The sequence below is a fragment of the Xyrauchen texanus genome, chromosome 9 (assembly GCF_025860055.1).
Source record: "Xyrauchen texanus isolate HMW12.3.18 chromosome 9, RBS_HiC_50CHRs, whole genome shotgun sequence".
In the NCBI taxonomy this organism is placed as follows: domain Eukaryota; kingdom Metazoa; phylum Chordata; class Actinopteri; order Cypriniformes; family Catostomidae; genus Xyrauchen; species Xyrauchen texanus.
The window spans coordinates 41,939,754-41,964,782 of record NC_068284.1 but is presented as its reverse complement, the minus strand read 5'-3'; the positions used below and the strand labels follow the sequence as shown (position 1 = coordinate 41,964,782).

The 25,029-nt window shown below is 37.8% G+C and overlaps 1 protein-coding gene across 1 annotated transcript in view; it reads right to left on the bottom strand.

Annotated features, from left to right (window-relative positions):
• Positions 1-10,189: 10,189 nt before the first annotated feature.
• Positions 10,190-25,029, bottom strand: part of LOC127648633 (fatty acid CoA ligase Acsl3-like) — a 36,090-nt gene continuing 21,250 nt past the window's right edge. Inside the window, exons 8-17 of the mRNA XM_052133325.1 lie at positions 24,768-24,918; positions 21,944-22,067; positions 21,612-21,683; positions 21,300-21,439; positions 21,004-21,176; positions 17,382-17,456; positions 16,789-16,980; positions 16,508-16,622; positions 16,026-16,183; positions 10,190-13,877 (exon numbers count right to left, since the gene is read on the bottom strand). Of these exons, the coding sequence (XP_051989285.1) occupies positions 13,720-13,877; positions 16,026-16,183; positions 16,508-16,622; positions 16,789-16,980; positions 17,382-17,456; positions 21,004-21,176; positions 21,300-21,439; positions 21,612-21,683; positions 21,944-22,067; positions 24,768-24,918 (1,358 nt within the window). The 3' untranslated portion in view covers positions 10,190-13,719. The remainder of the gene's footprint in view (positions 13,878-16,025; positions 16,184-16,507; positions 16,623-16,788; positions 16,981-17,381; positions 17,457-21,003; positions 21,177-21,299; positions 21,440-21,611; positions 21,684-21,943; positions 22,068-24,767; positions 24,919-25,029) is intronic.

The following is a 25,029-nucleotide window of genomic DNA, read 5'->3' as shown; positions in this document are numbered from 1 at the left end:
GACCGCCCTGTCATAGCACTAAAACTGCCAGAGTTTGGCCACACAGAGTTTCTAATTAGACGTTTCCTTCCCACACATACACAGAACTATGTGTGCTCTGTATAGCCCCCCCCCCACCATTTCCCTCCTTCTCTCCTTGGTGGAGGGGCTACAAATATACTCGTTGATGACTCATAGTTTATACCAGACATATCATATCGATATCTTTAACCACACACACACAAAAACTTGGTTTTTATATCATTGTGGAGACTCTCCATAGACTTCCATGCATTTTATGGATTTAATACAGATCTACCGATAATTTATAATCCTTAAACCGTCACAGAAATCTTTTTGCATTTTTACATAAAAAAAATAAATAAGCATTGTTTAGTATGTTTAATTAGCCATTTCCCTCGTGGGGAACACTGGCTTTGGTTCCCACATTGTAGCATAAACATGTACACACACACACACACACACACACACACACAAACTTACTCACTCCAACAGAACACACACAATGTTATACCAGACTGATATCCCAAATATATGCTATGCTATACTATACTATACCAAAAATGAAAATTCAGTCATCATTCACACAAAAAAAGTAATAATTTTTATTTGTATAGTGCTTTTCACTTCACATATTGTTTCAAAGCAGCTTTACAGAAAATTAGGCTGTAACCGAAAATTAGGCTGTAATGTCTTCATTGAGCAATTTAAATGAAAAATGTGTAATACTTTAAAAATGATTCGTTTTTAGGCCCCCAGTGAGCAAGTCAAAGGTGATTGCACTTCATTTTCTTAGCAGCTCTCTGGAGAACATGAGTGTGATCACTGTAATATGGTGCTGGGCTTTTCTCTTTAACTTTCATTAATTGAAGGGTGTGACACTATCTAGAGTGCTATATCCATATTTTCTGTGACTACATCAAGTTCTTCTGAACTTTTTGGCATATTGGAGTACTTTAGACAGATCTGGAAGATTATTAGTGAATCAATCTTTAGTCATCGAAAGAATAGGTCTAGCCGATCAATAACGTGTTGTTGATTGAGTAACCTAAGCTAAGAGATGCAGCATGCAAGAGATGCTCCCTGGCAGAATTGCTGTATTATCAACCTGTTGTTGACATGTGTGATATCTCAAGGCAGCTAGCAGACATTCGGTTTAGCCAGTATCTCTGCTTCCTGTCCTGGGCCCCAGTTAGTCAAACACTAACACTATTAAGACTTTAAGGAATATTACTAGAAAAAGACAGTCATATGGGTTTGGAACAATATGAGGGTGGGTGAATGGTGACAGATTTTTCATTTTTGGTTGAACTATCCCTTTAAAGGAATATTCAGTGTTCAAAACAAGTTAAGCTCTATCAAAAACATTTGTGGCAAAATGTTGATTACCACAAAAATTTGATAGACATTTGATCTAACCTCTAAACCTAAGTGTTAAATCTCAGCACGTAGCTCATTCTGCAACATTTGTGCTACAGACGTGAAAGAGGTGTGCTATTATTTTTCAATGCAATCTGACTTGTGCGGTGGATGATAAAATGTGTAAAAAAAATGTGTGACTGTTGTCTAAAGCTAAGCAATGAACACTTTTGCAATACAAATGTTCAGATATTTTCATGCCAATAAAGCACACTAAATTAAAATTGATGAAGAGATAGACAGAGTGAGGCCAAGCAACACTGACTCATGAGCATGTGCCCACCCCATTCTGTCGATGCGTGTGTTAAATGTGTGTATAATGGATTATCATTTATGCATCAATGTTTTTGTTTTTGTGTAGGTGTCAGTCTAAGGTTCCCCTGATTATTATTTTGTTTATCGGTTTTCTTCTGATGTGTCATTGTTCATCTCTCAACTGCCAGTTACAAAGATGGAGAATAACAAACACATCCTGACAGTCAGTCTGCTCTCTCTCTCTCTCTCTCTCTCTCTCTCTCTCGCTCTCTCTCTCTCACACCAGCAAACGCACATACACATATTCCTTCACACCCAACATCACTGTATTTAATGGCCAATGTACCCTCTTGATTCTGAAAACTAATGATGAACTGCAATTGTAATTGTATGTGTTGTGACATGTTTGTGTGCATGCATGTGCCAGTATGTATGAATCTGTTTATAGTCAGCGAGATCAATGGTGTTTGTATGAATGCAGGAGAAAAGAGACATTGAAACTGATTCACAATATTGATGGCTGTGGTTGATATAGTGGAAGTTTTATTAATGGGGTTTTATTGAACAGTAAATGCTCTGTGGATTTATTTAACTGTAAAGGATCTGTGGATAACACCATATTCATAAAGGTCTTAAGCAAAAGATGCACATTCTAAATACAGAATATTAGAGATGGGGAAAGGGATACTGTATAGTTTCTGAGAATTTGTCATAAATTGAAACTGGCTGAATGATAATGCATTTGGCAGTGATCCATGTTTACCACAGCTCGCGGTGGAATTTATGAACATTTTATGATTCATTTTTTGTTATTTGCAGCCAAGTTTGAGTCAAAGAGCCTTAAATGTATTTATACAAAAAATCTATCTATCGTTCATTTATTTGTTCATTCTCTTTCGATCTATCGTTTGTTTGTTCTACTGTTTATTCTATCGTTAGTTTGATCTATCGATCATTCTTTTGTCCGTTCTATCATTCAATCTGTTGTTCGTTCTATCATTTGTTAGTTCTGTCGTTCAATCTATTGTTTATTGTTTTATCAAGCGTTCTATCGTTTGATCTTTCATTTGCTGCTCCTTTTGTTTGTTCTATCATTTGTCTGATATATCGTTCTATTTGTTGTTTGTTTGTTCAATTGTTAATTCTATTGGTTGTTCTATCATTTGATCAATCATTTGTTTTATCATATGTTCTAACGCTCGTTCCTTCTATCAGTTGTTCTATCGTTTCTTTGTTGTATTGTTTGTTCAACCTATTTCGTTCTATTGTTAGTTCTATAATTTGATCTATCGTTTGTTCTATCATCCGTTTGTTCTATTGGTTGACCTAACGTTCAATCTATCGTTTGTTCGCTCTGTCATTTGTTCAAACATTCGTTCTATTGTTCAATCTATCATTAGTTTGTTCTATTGGTTGTTCTATATTACAGTCTATCATTTGTTATATCGTTCATTCTATCATCCGTTTGTTCTATTGGTTGACCTATCGTTCAATCTATCATTTGTTTGTTCTATCTTTTGTTCAAACATTCGTTCATTCTATCTTTCGTTCTCTCGTTCACTTTATCATTCGTTCGATCATTTGATCTATTGTTCGTTCTGTCGTTTGTTCTATCATTTGATTTACCAATTGTTATATCATTCAATCTTTTGTATGCTTTTGTATTGAAAATGCTATATCGTTAGTTTGATCTATCGTTCAATTTGTTGTTCGTTAGCGAGAATGCGTTGTTATATTTGTATATATAAAAATGCGTTGTTATATTTTTCATTCGATCATTTGTTTTATCATTTGTTCTAACGCTCGTTCCTTCTATTGGTGGTTCCACTTAGTTTGTTCTATTGTTTGTTTGACACATCGTTCATGCTATTGTTCAATATATAACTATTTCTATCCTTTATTTGTTATATTGGTTGTATCATTAAATCTATCATTTTTTCGTTCTATAATTTGTAAAAACATTCGTTCATTCCATCATTCATTCTATCGTTCATCATATTGTTCAGTCTATCCTTTGTTCAATCATTTTATCTATTGTTCATTCTGTCATTTGATCTATAGTTTGTTCTATCATTTTATTTTCTGTTCTATCATTCAATTAATAATTTATTCGTTCTATCTGTAGTTGTATGTTTTGTTCGATCTTTTGTTCATTTGATATTTTGTTTCTTTGATCTATTGTAAGTTTGATCTATAGTTTGTTCGTTTGTTCTTTTTATCTGTTTGGTGAATATTTCGGAGGGCTTATGTATTTATGGTACCAGCATGAAATTTGAGGTTTGATGTAGCATATACAGTGTGCAACTGAGTCATTTTGTAGGAATCTGTTTCCTCAGCTGTGTTGCGCTTGAGTCATTCTTTTTCATTAAAAAAGTTGTATTTGATCTTTTCAATATGTCATCTTATAATGCCATTCAGCAGACCTCTTTTCTCCTTCACAAATATACACTGATTTCATGGTGCATGTTGGTAACCAAGTTTCAAAGAATTTCTTTGTATTCTCCATCTTTATCTCTGTACTGATGAACTCTACAAAAGACATCCGCAGTTGACTTGCGGCCTTGGTTTCCATGGACACCTACATTTTTCCTAGGGACTGACTTGTTTAATTTACTCTGGTCATGTATAGATTAGCTGTAGAAGCAGCAACCTGCAACCATGAATGCTGCACATCATCATCAAGCCCCTAATGTTTAAAGAAAAGAGTACAGATTGAAACATTTGATGTCAACAAAGCAAAGCCATGGAGGCAGGTTTTATATATAAAAACATCTAGGCTATTCAAAACCAGTGTTGGGGAGTAAACCGACTTATCTGAACTAGAAGTAGTGGTGCTAATAACATTACACTTCTCAGTAGCATGACCAAGTGAAATCTGAAAAAGTAGGTTGACTTTGCTTTAGCCTAAATCAGTCTCTTCTTACTGAAATTAGAAACGGTGCCCAATTTTTGTTGTTCATTTGGGCATGTGTGAGCTACATTTTTCAGGTGTAATGTACACAGAGGTGTGCCAAAAGCAGGTTGTAAAGAGTTGTTTTCAGCTGTACAGAATGTAATACAGTGAAGTGGAATGCATATTTTACAAACTTAACCCCCCCATCCTAAACCTAACCATCAGTGGAGTAAAAATTTAATGTTACGGGAAAAAAAGCAACGTCCAAAACGCATTCATCACTAATTATGCAAATTTGATTACTTCCGGGTTTCAATGCAGTGTCTCGCATGTTGCTGACGTAACACTTCCGGTCGTGTCACAAGGGAATGTAAACACATCTGTTAGGAGATGGCACTTCCCAAGCGGCATAATGTGACTAATCCTAGAGTACTGGAACTGTCAGAAACAACATGCTAATATGATCATGTTGTAGTAGTTCAACTGTTTTAAAAATAGTGTAGCTTTTCCAGTAACAAGTAACAAGCTAGCTTAATTTTTTCCAAACAACCCTGCTGAAAAACAAAACATCTAAAAGCAGCCTTAGTTGGTTGGCTTGTTTTAGCTGGTCAGTTTGCTGGTTTTAGAGGGGTTCTGAACACTTTTCAGCTGGCCAGGCTGGGTGACCAGCTAAAACCAACAAACCAGCTTGGGTTAATTTTAGCTGGGGGTTTTTTTCCAGCAGGGAATTATCAGTATTGTGCAACCAAACGCTACATCAATTATTTTAAATTGCGTATTATTTTGTGCTCACGGCTTTACTGACAGATATTCAGTGACAAAAACACTCCAATGCTGATTGTACATGTGCTGGAGGTGAATTTCCACATCCTCGCTAGCTGCTGCCTGTCCGTCAGAAAGGAAGGGGATCCAGAAAGTGTTTAGTGGTGTCCTTCAGGTGGGCCAACGCCAGTCTCTCAAATGACTTCATGACCACAGATGTCAGAGCGATGGGTCAGTTGTCATTAAGTCCTTTGATCTTGGGTTTCTTTGGGACAGGGATGATTGTGGAGCATTTCAAGCAGCAGGGATCTTCACACTTCTCCATTGATCTGTTGAAGATCTGTGTGAAAATGGGGGCCAGCTAGTCAGCACAGGACAAGTGGGTGAAACACCGTCTGGTCCCTGTGCTTTTCTTGTCTTCTGTTTCCAGAAAACCTGGCACACATCCTCTTCACAGATCTTAAGTGCAGGTAGAGTAGCAGGAGAGGTGAGGAGGGGGGTTGCAGGAAGTGTAAATGTTTGTGTGCTGTGAAGGTCGTAGTGGGTGTGGGGTGTGAGACTGGGCTTTTCAAATCTACAGTAAAACACATTTAGGTCGTCAGCCAATTGTTGATTTCGTACGGTGTTGGGGGATGGTGTCTTGTAGTTGGTAAAGTTTTTCAGACCTCTCCACACTGACGCATGGTCGTTAGCTGAAAACTGTTTTTTCAGCTTATCAGAATACCTTCTTTTAGCCACTCTGATCTCCTTTGTCAGTCTGTTTTTGACCTGATTATACAATATTTTATCTCCACTTCTGTAAGTATCCTCTTTAGCCTGATGAAGCTGCTTGAGTTTTGCTGTAAACCATGGTTTGTGACTGTTGCTTGTTAAATAAGTCCTAGTAGGAAAGCACATATCCTCACAGAAAATTATATATGATGTCACAGTATATGTGTGCTCATCCAGGTCTGTGGCTGCAGCCTCAGAAACACTCAAATCAGTGCAGTCAAAGCAGGCTTGTAGTTCCAGCTCTGCTTCATTGATTCCCTCTTTACAGTCCTTACTACAGGTTTAGCTGCTTTTCATTTCTGCCTGTTCCGCTATTTTCCAGTGTATTTTATGTGAAATTGCTCGCAGAGACTTAATAATATAAATTATTTATTTTCCAATGCCGGTTTTATATTATGGTATGAGCCATCTCCGTTATCCCCGCTTCTAAACATCACATAATGAGAAGCCAGACTGTGACTGGTTGCTTTATGTGCCAGTAAGATGTCTTTTTCTGCCTAAGTGGCGGTTCGTTGCCAATGTTAGCTGCGATAGACACCAGACCTTATGCTCTTTCGATATGAGCAAGTTCTTCTCAGAACCGTTCACTGGTGATCATCGGCAGGTACATGCCGGTTAGAAATCTGTCCGACTTACTGTGTCATGATGTTGTATGTCAAAAAAATGTCCCACGAGAGTGAGGCGACCGCAGTTGTAGCAGGCAGGTGGCACAGTTGCTTTTTTCGAGCTGTGCACGATGGGAAATGACTTGATGAGAACACAGCTTAATGCTCATTGGCTTAAACAACCATAAGGTTTAGTCATCTTCTAAAATGTTAGATTTTTTTTTTTAATCTCTGATATCATGTTTTTATGTGTATAAATTATCTGTGAATATTCCCAACAAACCTGACAGTGCGACCTTTGAATGAGATGTGTGATTTTGTTATCACATTTCAGAAAAATCTAATATACGTGTCTTTATTAAACTATAAATGGATGGAAAGACACATCTTATTGGCGAAATTAAATAACAGGTAGGCTACATTGAACGTCTTTTTCATCATATTTATGTTAATTTTAAAGCAACACAATTTAAAATATATCCACTTTATCAGCACCAGCGCATGAACGTGAATCCTGAGATACCTGCCTTTGACCTCGTAGATGTCTGATCTGTTACCAGAAGTGAGAATTGTCCGACATGACAGCTCTTATTTCACTCCTCCCCAGACTGCAGACGTCTCCCGTCTACTTTCAAGGCGAGGTGTTTACAGGCCTCTTTGCTGTTCATGTCAACAACTGGCTACGCGATACTAGTTCGTCCTAAACATTCCGATTCATTATAGTGAATCGGTTCAATGGGACGGTTCATGTATATGAACAAATTCAAACAGTGAATCTAAACCTTGGACAAGGCGAAGTAGTTTGGGTCTAGTTTTTATAGCTAAAATTGTATTCAATATTGCTGTTCATTACTATGTTTTTCTTTTATAAATTAGTTGTAGGCCTATTCAGTATTAGTTGTATTTGTACTAGTGTCCCCATTGTTTTTGTGTCAGAAAAAAATATGTCACTGATTAAATTATAAATGATAATTTATAATTCAGATAGTTAGCCTATGGGCTATATATTGTATATTTATTGTCCTCTTTAAGTAGCTTCAATGTAGTTAACACAATTTTGTTATTTTTGCTATTAAATTTGAATGGTTCACAACCATTTGGAATATGGCAAAAGTTACTTTTGTTCATAAAAATGTTTACAGACAACATAATCCTATTAGTCAGGAATTTAAGAGAGTTTCAAATTCGTTTAAGTCTTCAATGGCTAGTTTATCTGTTCTGAATTGTATTTAAGAGCAGTACAAAACGATCAAGAGCAATTGTTTGTTTGATTCATTTCTCACAGGCTACAAGTAGAGTAGGCATGGGTAAGTTATCTCACACTGACACCTACTGGTGAATAACTGTTATGTGTGCCACCTAAGGTAGATCATAGTCACATACAGGTGAAACTCGAAAAATTAGAATATCGTGCAAAAGTTCATTAATTTCAGTAATTCAACTTAAAAGGTGAAACTAATATATTATATAGACTCATTACAAGCAAAGTAAGATATTTCAAGCCTTTATTTGATATAATTTTGATGATTATGGCTTACAGCTTATGAAAACCCCAAATTCAGAATCTCAGAAAATTAGAATATTACATGAAATCAATAAAAAAAGATTTTAAATACAGAAATGTCGGCCCTCTGAAAAGTATAATCATGCATATGTACTCAGTACTTGGTTTGGGCCCCTTTTGCATTAATTACTGCCTCAATGCGGCGTGGCGTGGATGCTATCAGCCTGTGGCACTGCTGAGGTGTTATGGAAGACCAAGATGCTTCAATAGCGGCCTTCAGCTCTTCTGCATTGTTTGGTCTCATGTCTCTCATCTTTCTCTTAGCAATGCCCCATAGATTCTCTATGGGGTTCAGGTCAGGCGAGTTTGCTGGCCAATCAAGCACAGTAATACCATGGTCATTGAACCAGGTTTTGGTACTTTTGGCAGTGTGGGCAGGTGCCAAGTCCTGCTGGAAAATGAAGTCAGCATCTCCATAAAGCTTGTCTGCTGAAGGAAGCATGAAGTGCTCTAAAATGTCCCGGTAGACGGCTGCGTTGACTCTGGACTTAATAAAGCACAGTGGACCAACACCAGCCGATGACATGGCTCCCCAAACAACACAGACTGTGGAAACTTCACACTGGACTTCAAGCATCTTGGATTGTGTGCCTCTCCATGCTTCCTCCGGACTCTGGGACCTTGGTTTTCAAATGAGATGCAAAATTTGCTCTCATCAGAAAAGAGGACTTTGGACCACTGAGCAACAGACCAGTTCTTTTTTTCTTTAGCCCAGGTAAGACGCTTCTGACGTTGTTTGTTGTTCAGGAGCGGCTTGACAAGAGGAATATGACATTTGAAGCCCATGTCCAGGACCCGTCTGTGTGTGGTGGCTCTTGATGCAGTAACTCCAGCCTCAGTCCACTCCTTGTGAAGCTCCCCCACACATTTGAATGGCCTTTTCCTGACAATCCTCTCCAGGCTACGGTCATCCCTGCTGCTTGTGCACCTTTTTCTTCCACACTTTTCCCTTCCACTTAACTTTCTATTAATGTGCTTTGATACAGCACTTTGAGAACATCCAACTTCTTTTGCAATTACCTTTTGAGGCTTTCCCTCCTTGTGGAGGGTGTCAATGATGGTTTTCTGCACAACTGTCAGGTCAGCAGTCTTCCCCATGATTGTGAATTCAACTGAACCAGACTGAGAGACCATTTAAAGGCTCAGGAACCCTTTGCAGGTGTTTAACTGATTAGAGTGTGACACTTTGAGCCTACAATACTGAACCTTTTCACAATATTCTAATATTCTGAGATTCTGAATTTGGGGTTTTCATAAGCTGTAAGCCATAGTCATCAAAATTATATCAAATAAAGGCTTGAAATATCTTACTTTGCTTGTAATGAGTCTATATAATATATTAGTTTCACCTTTTAAGTTGAATTACAGAAATTAATGAACTTTTGCACGATATTCTAATTTTTCGAGTTTCACCTGTATATACAGAAAAACACCACTTTGAAGAGAGGGATAGAAATAGATTCAACCTGTGTTGGATTATAAGCACATCTTTAAATCACTTGAAGAACATCAACATGTCAAAAGATTGTTCAAATACTCTTAAGGCTTAAAAAAAAGTATTTGCTGTTATTGATTGTTTGCAGATTGCTTTGAGATCCTCACTATGAGATGTTTTCACATTTTCCTTTTATAATTTTGGTAAAAGAAAACTACTGTTAATTTATTACCTCATCTTTTGCATTTCATTTTAATTCTCAAACAAATGCAATTTTAAACCCATCATTCTCTCTTCTATACTATATGAAAGTATTAAATACATGAAATATTTATACTTTTTCTTACCTATCCAGATTACGCTGACCATTTTAAAACGTGTATTTAATTTTTTTCCCATAAAGCAGTCTGCCTGAAAATTTGAATACAGGTAGTAATAGTACACAAAACCCTCAATAAAGAAACCCCCCAGAAGACTCACAAAACTTTATTCCTTATGACATAGTTTCAAGACCAAATTGCAAATAAATAAAGGAGTTGCTTGTTATGACCGGTGTCATAACACTGTAACTTCACCCACAGAGGAGAAAAGACCCCAAATCTGCTCCATAACAAAGATTTGACATATTTAAAGTTTTTACATCTGCTAAGGGCAAGTCAAAATTACAGTGGGTTGTACAAGGAGACAGAATTAATCCACCAAATCAATCAAGACAATCAAGTTGGTCAGCTGTATATTATGAACTGAGCAAAATCATCCTGATGGTCCACCTGAATGACCTGACGTTAAATGTTTCTAGCTTTTAAATCCTGAAGCTAAATGCACTACTTTCGAGGTTAGATATTTCAGAATAATACTGTTGTTGCTAAGGACATATGAGTGACAGACCAATGTCACTCATGTCAATCATGTGGCAGCAATGTAATGCATAATATCATTCAGATATGGGTCAGGAGCTTCAGTTAATGTTCACATCAACCATCAGAATGGGGAAAAATTTTGATCTCAGTGATTTGGACCGTGGCATGATTGTTGGTGCCAGATGGGCTGGTTTGAGTATTTCTGTAACTGCTGATCTACCGGGATTTTCACACACAACAAAAAAAAAATCCACTGAGCGGCAGTTCTGTGGACGGAAATGACTTGTTGATGAGAGAAGATAATGGAGAATGGCCAGACTGGTTCGAACAGACAAAGTCTACAGTAACTCGGATAACCACTCTGTAAAATTGTGGTGAGAAGAATAGCATCTCAGAATGCTGTTCTGAGATGCGAGTTGGTTCTGTTTTCGTGGAACAGGGGGACCTACACTAGTGGTTCCCAACCAGGGGGTCGGGACCCACTAGAGTGCCTCAGCACACTTCCAGGGGGGCCTCAAGATGTCTTAAAATTATTTAAAATATGATAGAGCATTATAATTTTAATATAATTATTAGAATTCAACTTAATGAAAATGCTAAAAGTGTAATAACTACCTTTGACAGCTTGCTTTTTATGAAGAATATAGAGTTCTAGACATTTCTTGAAGGAAATATCTCATAATAGATACATTTTATAATATAAATATCTAATAGCCCACATGAGGTGGCCTTTGAAAATATTCTCAGAAAATGGGGGGCATTGGAGTCAAAAAGGTTGAGAACCACTGACCTACACAATATTAGGCAAGTGGTTTTAATGTTGTGGCTGATCGGTGTAAGGTGGAATTCTCTCTGCAGTATCAGTTTATTGGCCAGCTGCTTGTAGCTGGAACCAGTGACGATGCAGGATTTAACTTGCACACAAAGCGGGGTGCTTGTGGAGTGTACAGCAGCTAAAAGAGGGGGATGAGTCACTTCCTGATCTTAAAGATAGAAGTAAATTATCAAAAGTATAAATTCCTATAAACCACATTTAATTTCCACTGTGTAAAAAAAAAAAGCAATCAACATCTTTCATCGAGTAAAGGTAAAGGCAGATCTGTCTTATTTTGCAACACCATCTGGAGTGTTTCTTTAAACAAAAACTTAAACAAAATTTCTAAAGGAATCAAGAGAACATGAGAAATCCAAATATTTTGAACTTTTTGCCGTTCAAAAAGTTCAAGTGCTGAAAATGATCAGTTACAGTACATCTTCACATAAATAATAACGAATAAATGTTACGATTTAGAAAACATTTGCCCAGTATTTGCAAAATGCCACATCCATTAATGTTCGCAATTCACTATGTTCTTAGTCGAAGCTTAATGGTTTGGTTTACATCTCCTGAATCATGCAATGTCAAATACAAATCGTATTGCATCGGTTGTCAAATCGAAAATTGTGCAAGTAATGAGTGATCTGCACAGTCTAAAGCAGACTAAACGTGTCCCTTCCGTTACAGTAAAGAGTTTGATGACATTCATGCTCTTGGGGCTGGCCTGTGATTTTCTTTTTACATAGTCCAGAATACATAATTATATTGCACATTCAGTTCATACTTTTCCTTGATGTCACTTATCGTTTCCTACAATGAAAAAAAAAAAAATCACAATATAACGCTTACTCAAAGAAAGAAATATATATAAATATAATGGCTTTTTAGGAAAACAATGGTACCCAAACTACTGCACTGCATCTAATGTTTGATCACACTTGGTTCCCTTGCAAAACATTCACGCAACAAAATGGCTAACGTCATAAGATCACATGACATTTTAAAGGAATACGTTTAAAGGCTTTACAAATGGAGTTCAAAGAATTATACACTGTATGTGTGTACGGTTGTATTTCTTGTGTGATCTGGTTGGCCCTGTAGTGATAAGTAAAGCAATTTGGTACACGAGAGATGTATGAGAACTTAATCTCAAGCTTTTTTCCAGAAGCAAGTTCCAACGATATTAAGAGGTCTGTTGATGCAAAGTGTGCACACATAAAATGCCCATAAACATGGGTGGACGCCAACTCACTCAAGTGAACAGAAATACACATACACACACATAATTTGGATAGTGCTGCTGAAGGGGAGTAATAAGTCAGGCTACTGTTAAAGTTGCCCTCTAACTCTGACTTCTAATGCAGTGGAAAGCTGCTCCAAACTCTCAAAACAGCTTTTTGCAGCATTAAAACAGCTCTCTACAGCATTTGATTGCTCTTTGTTGTCACATAACAGCTCTCTGCAGCATCAAAACTGCTCCTTGCAGCATAACAGCTCTTAGGGTTAGAACTGTGCTCTGTAGCATCAGAGCGCAGTTCACATGTTCTGTGAATCATTAGAACTGCTCTCTATAAGATTAGATTGCTCTTTGCTGTCATATAACAACCCAGATATCAGTTCTAATGCTACGAAGAGCTAAGACTGTGCTCTGCATCATCAGAAATGCTCTCTGCGGCATCGCACTGTTCTTCCGAGCATTGAAACAGCTTTCTGAGTTAAGACTGCTTTCTGCGACATTTGAACAGCTCCCTGCAATATTAAAACAAACATTTGAAATAATACAAGTAGAAAAGCATTCAAAACACATTCAAATCCTGAACAAATGTGTCAAAGCCAAGAAGAAAGAAAAAAAAAAGAATATATCACCAGAGTGTAAAACATTTCCCTGCATAGAACTGGATGAAAATTCAGTGGGACCTCTTTGCAGTTAGGGTGGAGTCATCAAGCTCATATCTGCCTGCAGTACAATGGAAGAGCGGGGCTGAGGGCGTGTGGAAAACAATGAGAGAGAGAGAGGGAAGCGGAGTGGGTAGGGTCCAAAAGTCTCACAGTCTGTAGGTTGTACATTGTGTCTCCCAGGGGTCACTCTTGTAGGTCATCTTCAGAAATGACAATTGAGTAGTCCATTTTTTGTTGTTCAGTACCTGCTCCAGCAGGTGGCGTATGCTTTGCATGCTCTTCCCTCTCCGTTTATATCAGTCAAACTGAAATTAAACAATATTCTAGTATCCCTGGGTGCATGAAGGCAGGGGATTGTGGGTTGTTTTCGCATGTATAGGCATTGTGGTATGGTGAGTCCTAAACCCCCATCCCTCCCCCCAAATCACCCTGCTGGGATTCACTTGCCACCGTACAGCCTCTCGATATCGTCCTGATAGTGCATTTTCAGTTCCTTGCGTTTCAGTTTGAAAGCGTCGGTAACCAGGCCCGTCTCTGGCGTCCACGGATCAGCGCTCAGACAGATTTTCTTTGGGATCTCAAAATGCTCCAGTTTACCTGTGAATCAGAAGAGAGATTTTTAGAGACATAAAGCTTGCCAAGCTACAGATAATTAAAAGTAGTTAAAAGAGTCAGGCTACCCTTTACAAAAGTAGTCAGCTGCACTACACATAACTAAAAATACAAATCAGTATTTAAATATAAGTAAAATGCAATATAGGGACATCTATATTACAGGTGTTGCTCATCTGCCACGTTTTCGATTGTAACTTCACGAAAATAAACAGAACATAAAATATCACATACCATTACTTAGAGGAGGTAATTTTCTTTAAAACAAGCCCAATCACAAAGTAATCGAATACATAGATCATTAGATAACCCGCATCTGGCTATCTGGCATCTTGCTATCTCTCTACAAACACTTTCCTGGATCAGATGACATCATCAGAAATGCTGTAGCATCAGAAATGCTGTAGCATCATGGAATGCTAAACCAATCAGATAGCTTCAGATTGCTCCAACCAGTGGTGATAGTCATATCATATTCATATTTGGGCAGAGTGTATATGGCCACCAGGAGATGGCCCTAAGTACATGACACAGACTCAATGATGACTGAAATGGCACAGAATGGAACTCATCCTGTGAAATCTCATAACTAAAATAATGTCTGCATTAGTGTTGTCAAACGTACCGGCACTTCGGTACCAAGTCAGTACAAAAAAGATGTAATGATACCAGTGATTCTACAGTACTAGTAGTACCGAGCACCGACTTAATTCGGTACACTGTCTTTCTAACACACGACTGTTTTCACATGCTCACGTGTTATTTGAGCATGTGCTCAGTTACTCCTTTTCCACTGAAATTTTCAACAAATCAAATTAAAATCATGATATCTCCCAGTGTGATTATTAAACCGTGTAAAATTAAATGATGCAATCTTAGTCTGCATTCGAGGTGCATGAGCTTTAAATGAATGTGTGAAGCAGATAAACAAAATAAGCAATATATCACAAGCAAGAGTGCTATTGTACTGAACAAATGTTTGTTAAAAAATGCAATGGTATGTTGAAAAGTAATTGTTCTATTTTTTACTTGTTAAAAGCTTTTAAAAGTTTACCATTTTGATAATGAAATTAAACTTTAAAACATGGAATTCTGAAAAAATATAATAAATAGGTAAAACTTAAAACAAATTTAAGTAGGGCCCTGATTAAAAACACTCGAAGGAAACATGCATCTTTTAATTTATAATTTACATTGAAATTAAAATTTAAATAGGCTAAAGGAGTGTTCAATAGCACATCATCATATTAGCACATCGAGAACCGTGGAATTTCACCGAAATCTGTACCGACTACTGAAATTTTGGTACCATGACAACACTAGTCTGCATGCTATGCAAGCTTTCACTCACTGTTGTGCTTGCATGTGTTATTAGTTCTTATGTACATTTATTATGTTTTATTTGTTTGGAGACATTTTTGGACATTAGGTTAAATTATTTTTGTAATGTTATAACTTTTGATTGCTTTATTTTAGCAACACAAAATTTTACTCAGTTACAGGTGACATGATTAGGAACAAAAGCTTTTCAGACCCACTTTATTTACACCCTGAGGTATATTATGTCAAAACAGAAAAATAAGGATGAACAAAAAGTACCCTTTTGGCTCAAATTGTTTTGTGTTTTGTGATTTATTCAGCATTTTCTTAGGCAGAGAGTCACAGAATTTATCATAATCTATTTCATAATTTTTTTTTAAACGTTTTCTTTAAAATTATACCAAATATGACCCTCCCTGTTTTTTTTTTTTGTTTTTTTGTCATTGAGTAATAAGCCATTAATTTTGAGTATGCCACTGAAACTAAAAATCATTAAAAACACCCTCATAAAAGCATAAAAGGTTCAGAAAGAACATTTTAAGAGTGTGTTTGACAATTGCCTCCGCTTGCTCGGAGAGCCTGTGAACACGTTATAAAAAATTGGATATAGCCTATTATTGGAAAAGCTATAAAGTTTTCAAAACATAACATTGCTCACTTACTAGCAATTCACCCAATAATGAAAAACTGCTCCAGTAACAATACAGAAACATATAAATAATTTTAAAAAAAACACTTGGAAAATCTGGGACATACAATAGATCAATGTTGTAAATCCCATAGAAAGCAACATGCATTCTTTTTGCGATGTACCTGTTATAGCTGCTTCTGTGATGATGCGTAGAACCTCTTTCTCCATCTCTGCAAGGTTACAGATCTCTTCCCATGATCCTCTGATGCCCCTCTGCACTGCAAGGGCAGTTAATTGCTTCTGATTGGGCACCACAAAGCCAATCACATAGGACTCATCGCTGTGTAAAGAGAGGGAAAGACTTTTACATCTCAAACATTAGAACACTATGCATAGCCTTATAAAACGTGAGCGTGAATGCTGAGCTGTCACAATAAAAGGATTTCCACACTTTTTGACCAAGGAACTTTCATGACTTTTCCACTCATTTGTGGTTACAGATAGAGACCTATTTATCGATATTGCACTCAAAAACACTCATTTCAAGCTGATGAAAAATTTTACAGACCTAAACATGTCTAATTCCTTGACATGTCCAGGCTTTCCATGACTGTGGCAGCCCTGTAATAAGTGTTTGTTTATTTTTGAATATGTCTGTGTTTACCTGTTAGCATAAGCGCAGATGTTGTCAATGAGAGAGCAATTTTTCAGGACGGCCTCCACTTTCCCCAAAGACACATATTCACCGGCCTGCAACTTCACCAGGTCCTTCTTACGGTCTGCACACACAACCATAAAGGCACAACACATTATAAGGAACCGCTTTGGTAGGATAGTAAAGCAGACACAGAACAAGCTCTGCGAATGACTCTCTTTATAAACAATGCACTAATTGGAGTGTGGATACACCATTTGCCCATGTTGACTATGCGTGTGTTTCTGTACCGATAATCTTGAGGCAACCGTCAGAGTGAAACTCTCCGATGTCTCCAGTGCAGAACCGGCGCTGGCCATTCTGATCCACACAGAAATCCTCCCGGTTCTTCTGCTCATTCTTATAGTAACCCATGGTGACGTTGGGCCCACCAATCAGAATCTCTCCTCGTGGGTTAGGTTTATCTGTGCTGTAATAACCACCTACAGACAGATAGAAAAAAGGAAAAATTTGATATTGTTGGCTAACATAAATCCTTATATACTGTAATTACCATATAAGATGTGCTAAGTTAAAAATTTTTTTACAATGCATAACAACAAAAAACAAAAACTTTAAAACAACAATTCTGTCATCATTTACACACCGTCATGATGTTCCAAACTTTCTTGAGATGTTAGGCAGTAAGTTACGTGGAAATACATGCAATGAAAGTGAATGGTGACTGAGGCTGTCATTCTGCCCTTTTGGGTTCCACGAAAGAAAGTCATACAGGTTTGGAACAACATGAGGAAGAGTAAATAACAGAATTTTTCATTTTGGTTGAACTAACCCTTTAACACGAACATGAGCGTCTATAGTTATTGAATAAAGCAGAGCTCACCTTCCTCCCAGTCCTTTAGAGAGATCTCTGAACACACCAGAGGAGCTCCAACACGCCCAGTGCTGTAGTCAAACACTGCAGAAACACACATAATCTTAAAACACTTTGCATTAATTCTTTCAAGGATAATATGTCATTTTCAGTGTAAATTGCTTTGAATGTTTTGGTTCTACCATCACCTGCTTTTTAATCTAGCTACAGTATGACTAGTATTGCCGATGTGTAAAATTCTTGTAATCACAGTACTAAAACTATTTTTTATTCAAGAACCCATGCCACTTATTCAAAATGTGCTAACCTCAGGGTTTCCATGCCTATTGACCAATGAATTTCCATGACTTTACCCAGTCATTTGTTATTAAACAATATTGCCTTGCATCTAAATCTAATTTTGTTGAGATTTCAAAGGGCAATTTCTAAGCATTAAAATATTTGAAAGCGGAGCATTAAATACAACTAGAGAAATCACAGCAGCAGTTTATAATAAGGGCGCATTTGTTAACATTAGTAAATGCATTAGGTATCATGAACTAACAATGAACAATATATTGTTACAGAATTTTCTACTCTTAGTTAAATGGATAGTTCACCTAAAAATAAAAATTCTTTCATTTATTGCCCCATATGCCATCCCAGATGTGCTTTCTTTCTTCTGCAAACACAAACAGCCATTTTCAGGTCTCTCTCTGTTCGATTGGGTTCAAGTCCGAGCTCTGACTGTGCCACTCAAGGACATTCACAGAGTTATCCCTTGTTACGAGCAGGAGGACGGCCGGGCCATGCCGTGACTATGCATGGCCGGCTGAGGAGAGGGATAAATGCAGCCGGATGTGACCAGTCCTCCAGTCCCTTCTGCTGAAAAACTCCCCGTGACAGGGCGGAGGGTGTGGCCAAGTCCCGATTCTACACACCTGGACTCATATCAGGCTAATCAAGCCTCCGAGAGTGATAAAGGCCGACTTCGGGCGGTGGTGTGACATAGAGAGAGAGAGCGTTTACGGGCAACTGCCCCGTGTGTGTTTGTGTGTATGTTCATTTATTTAATTAAATGTTGTTTATATTGTCAAGCCGGTTCTCGCCTCCTTTCCCTTAATCCCTTTACACTGGTGCCGAAATCCGGGAAGGAGGAGGGATGCACCATAGTAGAGTCCTCGCCACTACCATCCACCCCAACGGAGCAACCGTGGCCATCTGCCAGAGGACAGAGAAGCCCGGCCGCCTGGAAGCGGAGGAATGGCCGCTGACCGCGAGGGGAGGAGGGGAGGGGCTCCCAATCAACAGCCTGGAGCGGTTACCGCTGCCAGGTGCGGGGGAGACACCCTACTGTCCACCGAGAACGCGGCGGGGCGTTCCATCCGCCAGGGGTCGAAGGACTGCCTCCGACCACCCGGGGAGGTTTGGCTGTCGTCCGTTAGAGGGTGGAGGAGTAGCCAAAGACCAAGCTACGGTGTTTCGGAGAACCAGCGATTAAGTGTTTTTTTCACTCTCTCACTTCTCTCTCTCACTGCCACTCCGCATTGGCCTTTTCCCTCTCTTTTAAATTTTACAGTGTTTTGTAAAGATCGAGATTGTTTACCGGCAGCTGTTTGTGTCTTTATTTAAATGTTGTTTATATAGTCAAGCCGGTTCCTGCCTCCTTTCCATTAATCCCTTTACACACCCCCACATCATGTTGCTACCACCACCATGCTTCACCAATGGGATGGTATTGCGCAGGTGATGAGCAGTGCCTGGTTTCCTCCAGACATGACACTTGGAGAATTGAGGCTAAAGAGTTCAGTCTTCATTTCATCAGACCAGAGAATCTTGTTTCTCACAGTCCTTCTTCCTTTAGGTGCTTTTTTAATGCGTCTTGCACCGAGTAGACATCGGCTTCTGTCTGGCCACTCTACCACTCTAATTGCTCAATTTGGCCGGGCAGCAAGCTCTAGGAAGAGTTCTGGTTGTTCCAAACTTCTTCCATTTAAGAATTATGGAGGCCAATGTGCTCTTGGGAACCTTCAATGCAGCCAAAATGTATGTAGCCTTCCCCAGTTCTGTGCCTCGAAACAATCCTGTCTCTGAGCTCTGCAGGCAGTTCCTTTGACCTCATGGCTTGGTTTTTGCTCTGATATGCATTTTCAGCTGTGAGACCTTATAATGTATAGACAGGTGTGTACCTTTCCAAATCATGTCCAATCAACTGAATTTGCCACAGGTGGACTCCAATCAAAGTGTAGAAACATTTCCAAGATGATCCAGAGAAATGGGATGCACGTTATCAAAAATATTTTTTTTGCTTTGTCATAATGGGGTATGGAATGTAGATTGATGTGAAAAAAATTAAATCATTTAAATCAAGGCTGCGGGGACTGAATACTTTCTGAATGCACTGTATTTTCTGAAGTGATATGATAGGTGTGCTTGTGAAACAGATCCATATTTAATCCTTTTTTACTATAAATCACCACTTTCTACTTCACTTCCTTATTCTTCTTCTTTTCTATTTTGGCACTTCACATTCTTTGTGTATATCACCACTTGCTGGGCAGGGAGGAGAATTTATAGAAAAAATGACCTAAATATTGATCTGTTTCACATCCACACCTATAATATCACTTGTAAAGTTATGGATTTAACCACTGGAGTTGTGTGGATAACTTTTATGCTGCCTTTATATGCTTTTGACCTTCAAAGTTTTGGCCACCATTCACTTGCATTGTATGGATCTACAGAGCTGAAATATTCTTCTAAAAATCTTGATTTGTGTTCAGCAGAATAAAAGTAAGTCATACACATCTGGGATGGCATGAGGGTGAGTAAATGTTGAGAGAATTTTCATTAATAATGTTATTTTATTTATTTAATATAATGGTTAATTGTTAGTTCATAATGTATTAACTACTGTTAGCACGTATAACTAAAAACAAAAAGCATTATTATATGTTGCAAATAATATTAAACACGATTAATAAGTGGTTTAAAATAATTTTTCATTGTTAGTTCATGTTAAAGCTGAAGTATGTAATTACTCCACCACTAGCACCAACAAACGGAACTGCAAAAATAAACATTATTTTCAAAACAGCTTTCTGAATATGCCTCCTTGTGTTGATCGAACAAACAGATAGGCCCCGCCCGTAAATCACGCCATTGGTCGAGTCAATGTTACTGTCTCTCTTGAGACAGGTCGCTCAAAACAAACAGAATTGTCATAGTGCTACAGAGACAGTGCTAACAGTTTTCAAGAACATTAAGCTATGAATGGCTTACTTATGGCTGTCTCTGTGTATTAAGCCGGGATAGGCGAAGTATTTTAACACCGTAAAAGTTACACACTTCAGCTTTAACTAATGTTGTTAGCTAATGTTAACAAATGTAACCTTATTTTAAAATGTTACCGAAATCACTACAAAAATGTAAATCTTAAAATTCCCTGATATGTCCCAGCTTTTAATACTACAACACCACTGAACACCATATTTTACTGCACCAGGCTGTAAGTCTATTGACCCAACTTTTAATTGAATTACTTTACTAAAACAAGTTTTATGACTGCTGTTTTGAGTGCCATTCTCATGCCTAACGTTCTACCACCCCTAGCTTCAGTTCTATCCCCACCAGATCTGAATCTCATGCTTACAATCACTGATGGTTCCAGCTCCACAGGTCTCAGTTAGGCCGTAGCCCTGACCCACAGGACAGCAAAAACAGATGTTCATAAACCGTTGAGTAGCAGCAGACAAAGGAGCTCCACCAGAGAGCAGCACACGCATCTTACCGCCAAGCAACAAGCGCACTTTCTTAAACACCAACCTGGAGGTGCACACACACACACAAGCAAAAAAGGAATTCAAAATAAAAGTACAAATGCTAATATAAACGTATATTGCAGAGACAAACTAGCATAGTCAATTTTAGTTCAAATCATTGTGTTACCTGTCACACAGTGGTGTGCTGTAACCTTTTGAGATCTGCTCCATTTTGTAATTGTACGCCAGAACAAAAAGTGTTTTCTGAACACTGCTCATCTCTTCAACTTTAGTCATTACATTCTTATAGATTCGGTCCATAATCTCCTACAGAGAAAGACAAAAATACAAATTGTACACAACAACTACTACCATTGATGCTTCTCCGTGTGTGTGTGTGTGTGTGTGTGTGTGTGTGTGTGTGTGTGTGTGTGTGTGTGTGTGTGTGTGTGTGTGTGTGTGTGTGTGTGTGTGTGTGTGTGTATGGAACGTTTCTTACTGGTACAGCTGCCATCAGTGTTGGTTTAAGGACACTAGTGTCTCCTTTGCTGCCCTTTTTAATTTTGGACGACTGTGGCAGAGAGGAGAGAGAGAGAGAGATAATTGCATGCCATCTCCTTTATTTATCTTGCATTACTGCAATTTGTCATAACCTTGCACTAGTTTCAGTATATGAAGCTTTTTAAACACATCAGCAAAACAAACTTTATCATATGCACTCTATTCTCTGAGATTGTAAAAGAGCTGACATGATGATAACATCATAAGACATAATGACATGTCTGTCAACACATCAGCATGACTAGTGTGTGTGTGTGTGTGTGTGTGTACCTGGTCAGCAAGTGTCTGAGGTGACGAGTATCCGATCCGGCAGCCATGTGACACACACACCAGCTCAGCACTGAGCTCCAGGACATGAGCAAGAGGCAAGTAGCCAATATAGGTGTCATTCTCACTGTTCGAATGAAATACAATTCTAAAAAACTGATTTTTGATTTCTGACGTTTTGTTTTTTTCCAAAGTAAATAGCAGCCCAAAGTTCAGCCACAGATAGCATTGAAGTGGCTTGGCTAGCAAAATTATATTCTCTTTTTATTTTTATTCTTTAAAACTTTTTTATTCTTTCATTTGTTTTTGTTTTTTATTATTATTTATTTATGCATTCCTTTATTTTTATTTATTTCCATATTTAAATATTCCCACATGTATTTATTCTTACATTTCTTTCTCTTGTATGATAATTATGTGGGCGGGTCCTGCTTACCATTGGTTTATCGTAGATTGAAGTGTGTGCTCGATTACTCTTGACTTGTTTTGATGTGACGTTAGGTCATAGCCATATTGTGTAAACTAAAGCTATTTGTGGTGCTAAAAACATAAGAGCTTAAGTCAATCCAAGATCTACTGGTTATACTAAAATCATAAAATAAATGGGGAGCTGTTTCTTCAACAAATCCACAAAATGAGCAAGTTTCATAAATGATATTATTTAAACTTGTCGAACCATATCCTGGATTGTTAGACTCTCTGCAAAACGTTTCCCTGGATTTTCTAAATCTGTGCATCGAGTCAGGGAGTGCGAAGGTGGGACGTCCATCTTATTTGCTTCCGATAAGTACTCAACCAATGATGCACTGGAGCTATGTAAGGACCACCTCCCTCATTTCCATGTTGCACACAGAAAAGTAAAAATAAATACATGTATAAATAAATATGGGAATATATAAATATGGAAATAAATATATGTGCAAACACATAAATAAAAAAATAAAAAACAATGCAAAATAAATGAATAAATATAAATAAAGGCAAAAATATAAAAGTCATACAATAATAAATTCAGGAATACATTTAATTAAAAACTAATTATATTTGTTTTACCAAGACATTTATTCCTTTATTTATTTTTTTATTATTTTTGCAGGTTTGGGCCTCCATAGAATATAACTACAATAAAACCATGTACTGTGGCAATAACAAGTATGCAAACCCTTTGTAATTACCTGCATTTATGTATAAATGTGTCTTAAAATCTTGTTTGGTCTTCATCCAAGTTACAATAATGAACAAACACAATCTGGTTTAACTAATGAACATAATGAATACATCATTCAAAATTCACAGTGTAGGTTGCAAAAAGTATGAATACCCCTAGGCTAGTGAGGCCAACAAAAGTGAATTAGAGTCAGGAATTGGCAAACCTGGCATCCAGTTAATGAAATGAGATTGGACATGTGGGTTAGAACTACTTTGACTTATAAAAATCACTTAAACATTTTGTGTTTGCTATTCGCAAGTAGCATCTGCTGACGTGGACCATGCCTTTAAAAAAAAAAAAAAGAGATCTCAGAAGACCTACGATCAAGAATTTTTGCTCTGCATAAAGATGGAAAGGGTTTCAAAATTAGCTCGAATATCTTAGATATTCAACTTTTTCCACAGTTAGACAAATTGTCTTGATTTAATACTGTGGCTACTCTCCCTAGAAGTGGCCATCCAGCAAAGATGACCCAAAGGGCACACTGCAAAATGCTCAATGAGGTAAAAACAAGATCCCTTGAGTGACAGCTAAATACTTGAAGGAATCAATGGAACTGCTTAACATCTCTGTTCATGAGTCTACTATATGGAAAACATTAAACAGACTTGGTGTCCATGGCAGGATACTACAACAAAAACATTGCTGCGCACCTGAAATTTGCCAAAGAAAACCTGACACCCCACAACGCTACTGTGAAAATATTTTGTGGACTGATGAAACAAAGGTTGAATTATTTGGGAAGAACATGCAGCACTACGTATGGTGTAAAAAGGGCACCACATACCAACATGTGACTCATCAGCCCAACGGTGAAGTACGGTGGAGGGAGCATAATGATTTAGGGCTGCTTTGCTGCTTCTGGGCCTGGATCGCAAGATCCCATCATAAAGGGAAAAATTAATTCCCAAGTTTATCAAGATATTAGAAGTTGGGTGATGCAGCAGGACAATTACCCTAAACATCAAAGTTAATCCACTACAGAATGACTTTAAAAAAAGAAAATACAGCTTTTGGAGTGGCCCAGTCAGACCCCAGACCTTAACCCAATAGAGATGCTGTTGAATGACCTCAAGAGAGCCGTTCACACCAGACTTCCTAAGGATATGGCTGAGCTGAAACAGTCCTGTAATGAAGAATGTTCCAAAATTCCTTCTGAACTTGGTGCAGGTGTAATCCACAGCTACCAGAATTTTACTTTTTCCACAGCACCGTGAATGTTTAATGGGATGTGTTCAATAAAAACATGAAAGATTATAATTGCTTGCGTGTTGTTAGCTTCAAGACATTGTGTTTGCCTATACTTGTAACTTTGATGAGATCAAATTTTATGACCATTCAATTTAGAAAAAATTTTAATTCCAAAGGGTTCACATTCATTTTCTTGCCACTGTAACATGCAATCAAGTTCATCAATTTTATTTATTGTTTATTTTAGAATATTATATTATTTTATTATGATTTTATAATAAAAAAATATATCAAGATAGTGAGTCAGCTAAAGACTGTCTGATAAATCGAGACAAATAGTTAGAGAGACATATCTAAACAGTGAGACAGCGGGAGAGACAGACAAATAAATGACAGTGAGACAGAAGAGGTGTCAAGCAGACATACTCCAGGTTAGGGATGCGTTCAGCCATGCCAGTGATGCCAGCGATGATGTTGCTATGGGAGATCATGACTCCTTTAGGGATGCCTGTAGATCCACTGGTATACATAATCACTGCTATATCAGATGGAAGAGGCTGTCTACGGGACACGGCCACTGCACACAGACAGAGAGACACGGGTCATTCATTGTGCTCAGTTTCGCATGTGGGAGAGCTAGACAGGCGAAGAAGAAAAAAGATAAGTTCTACTACTGCAGTGAAAGGTC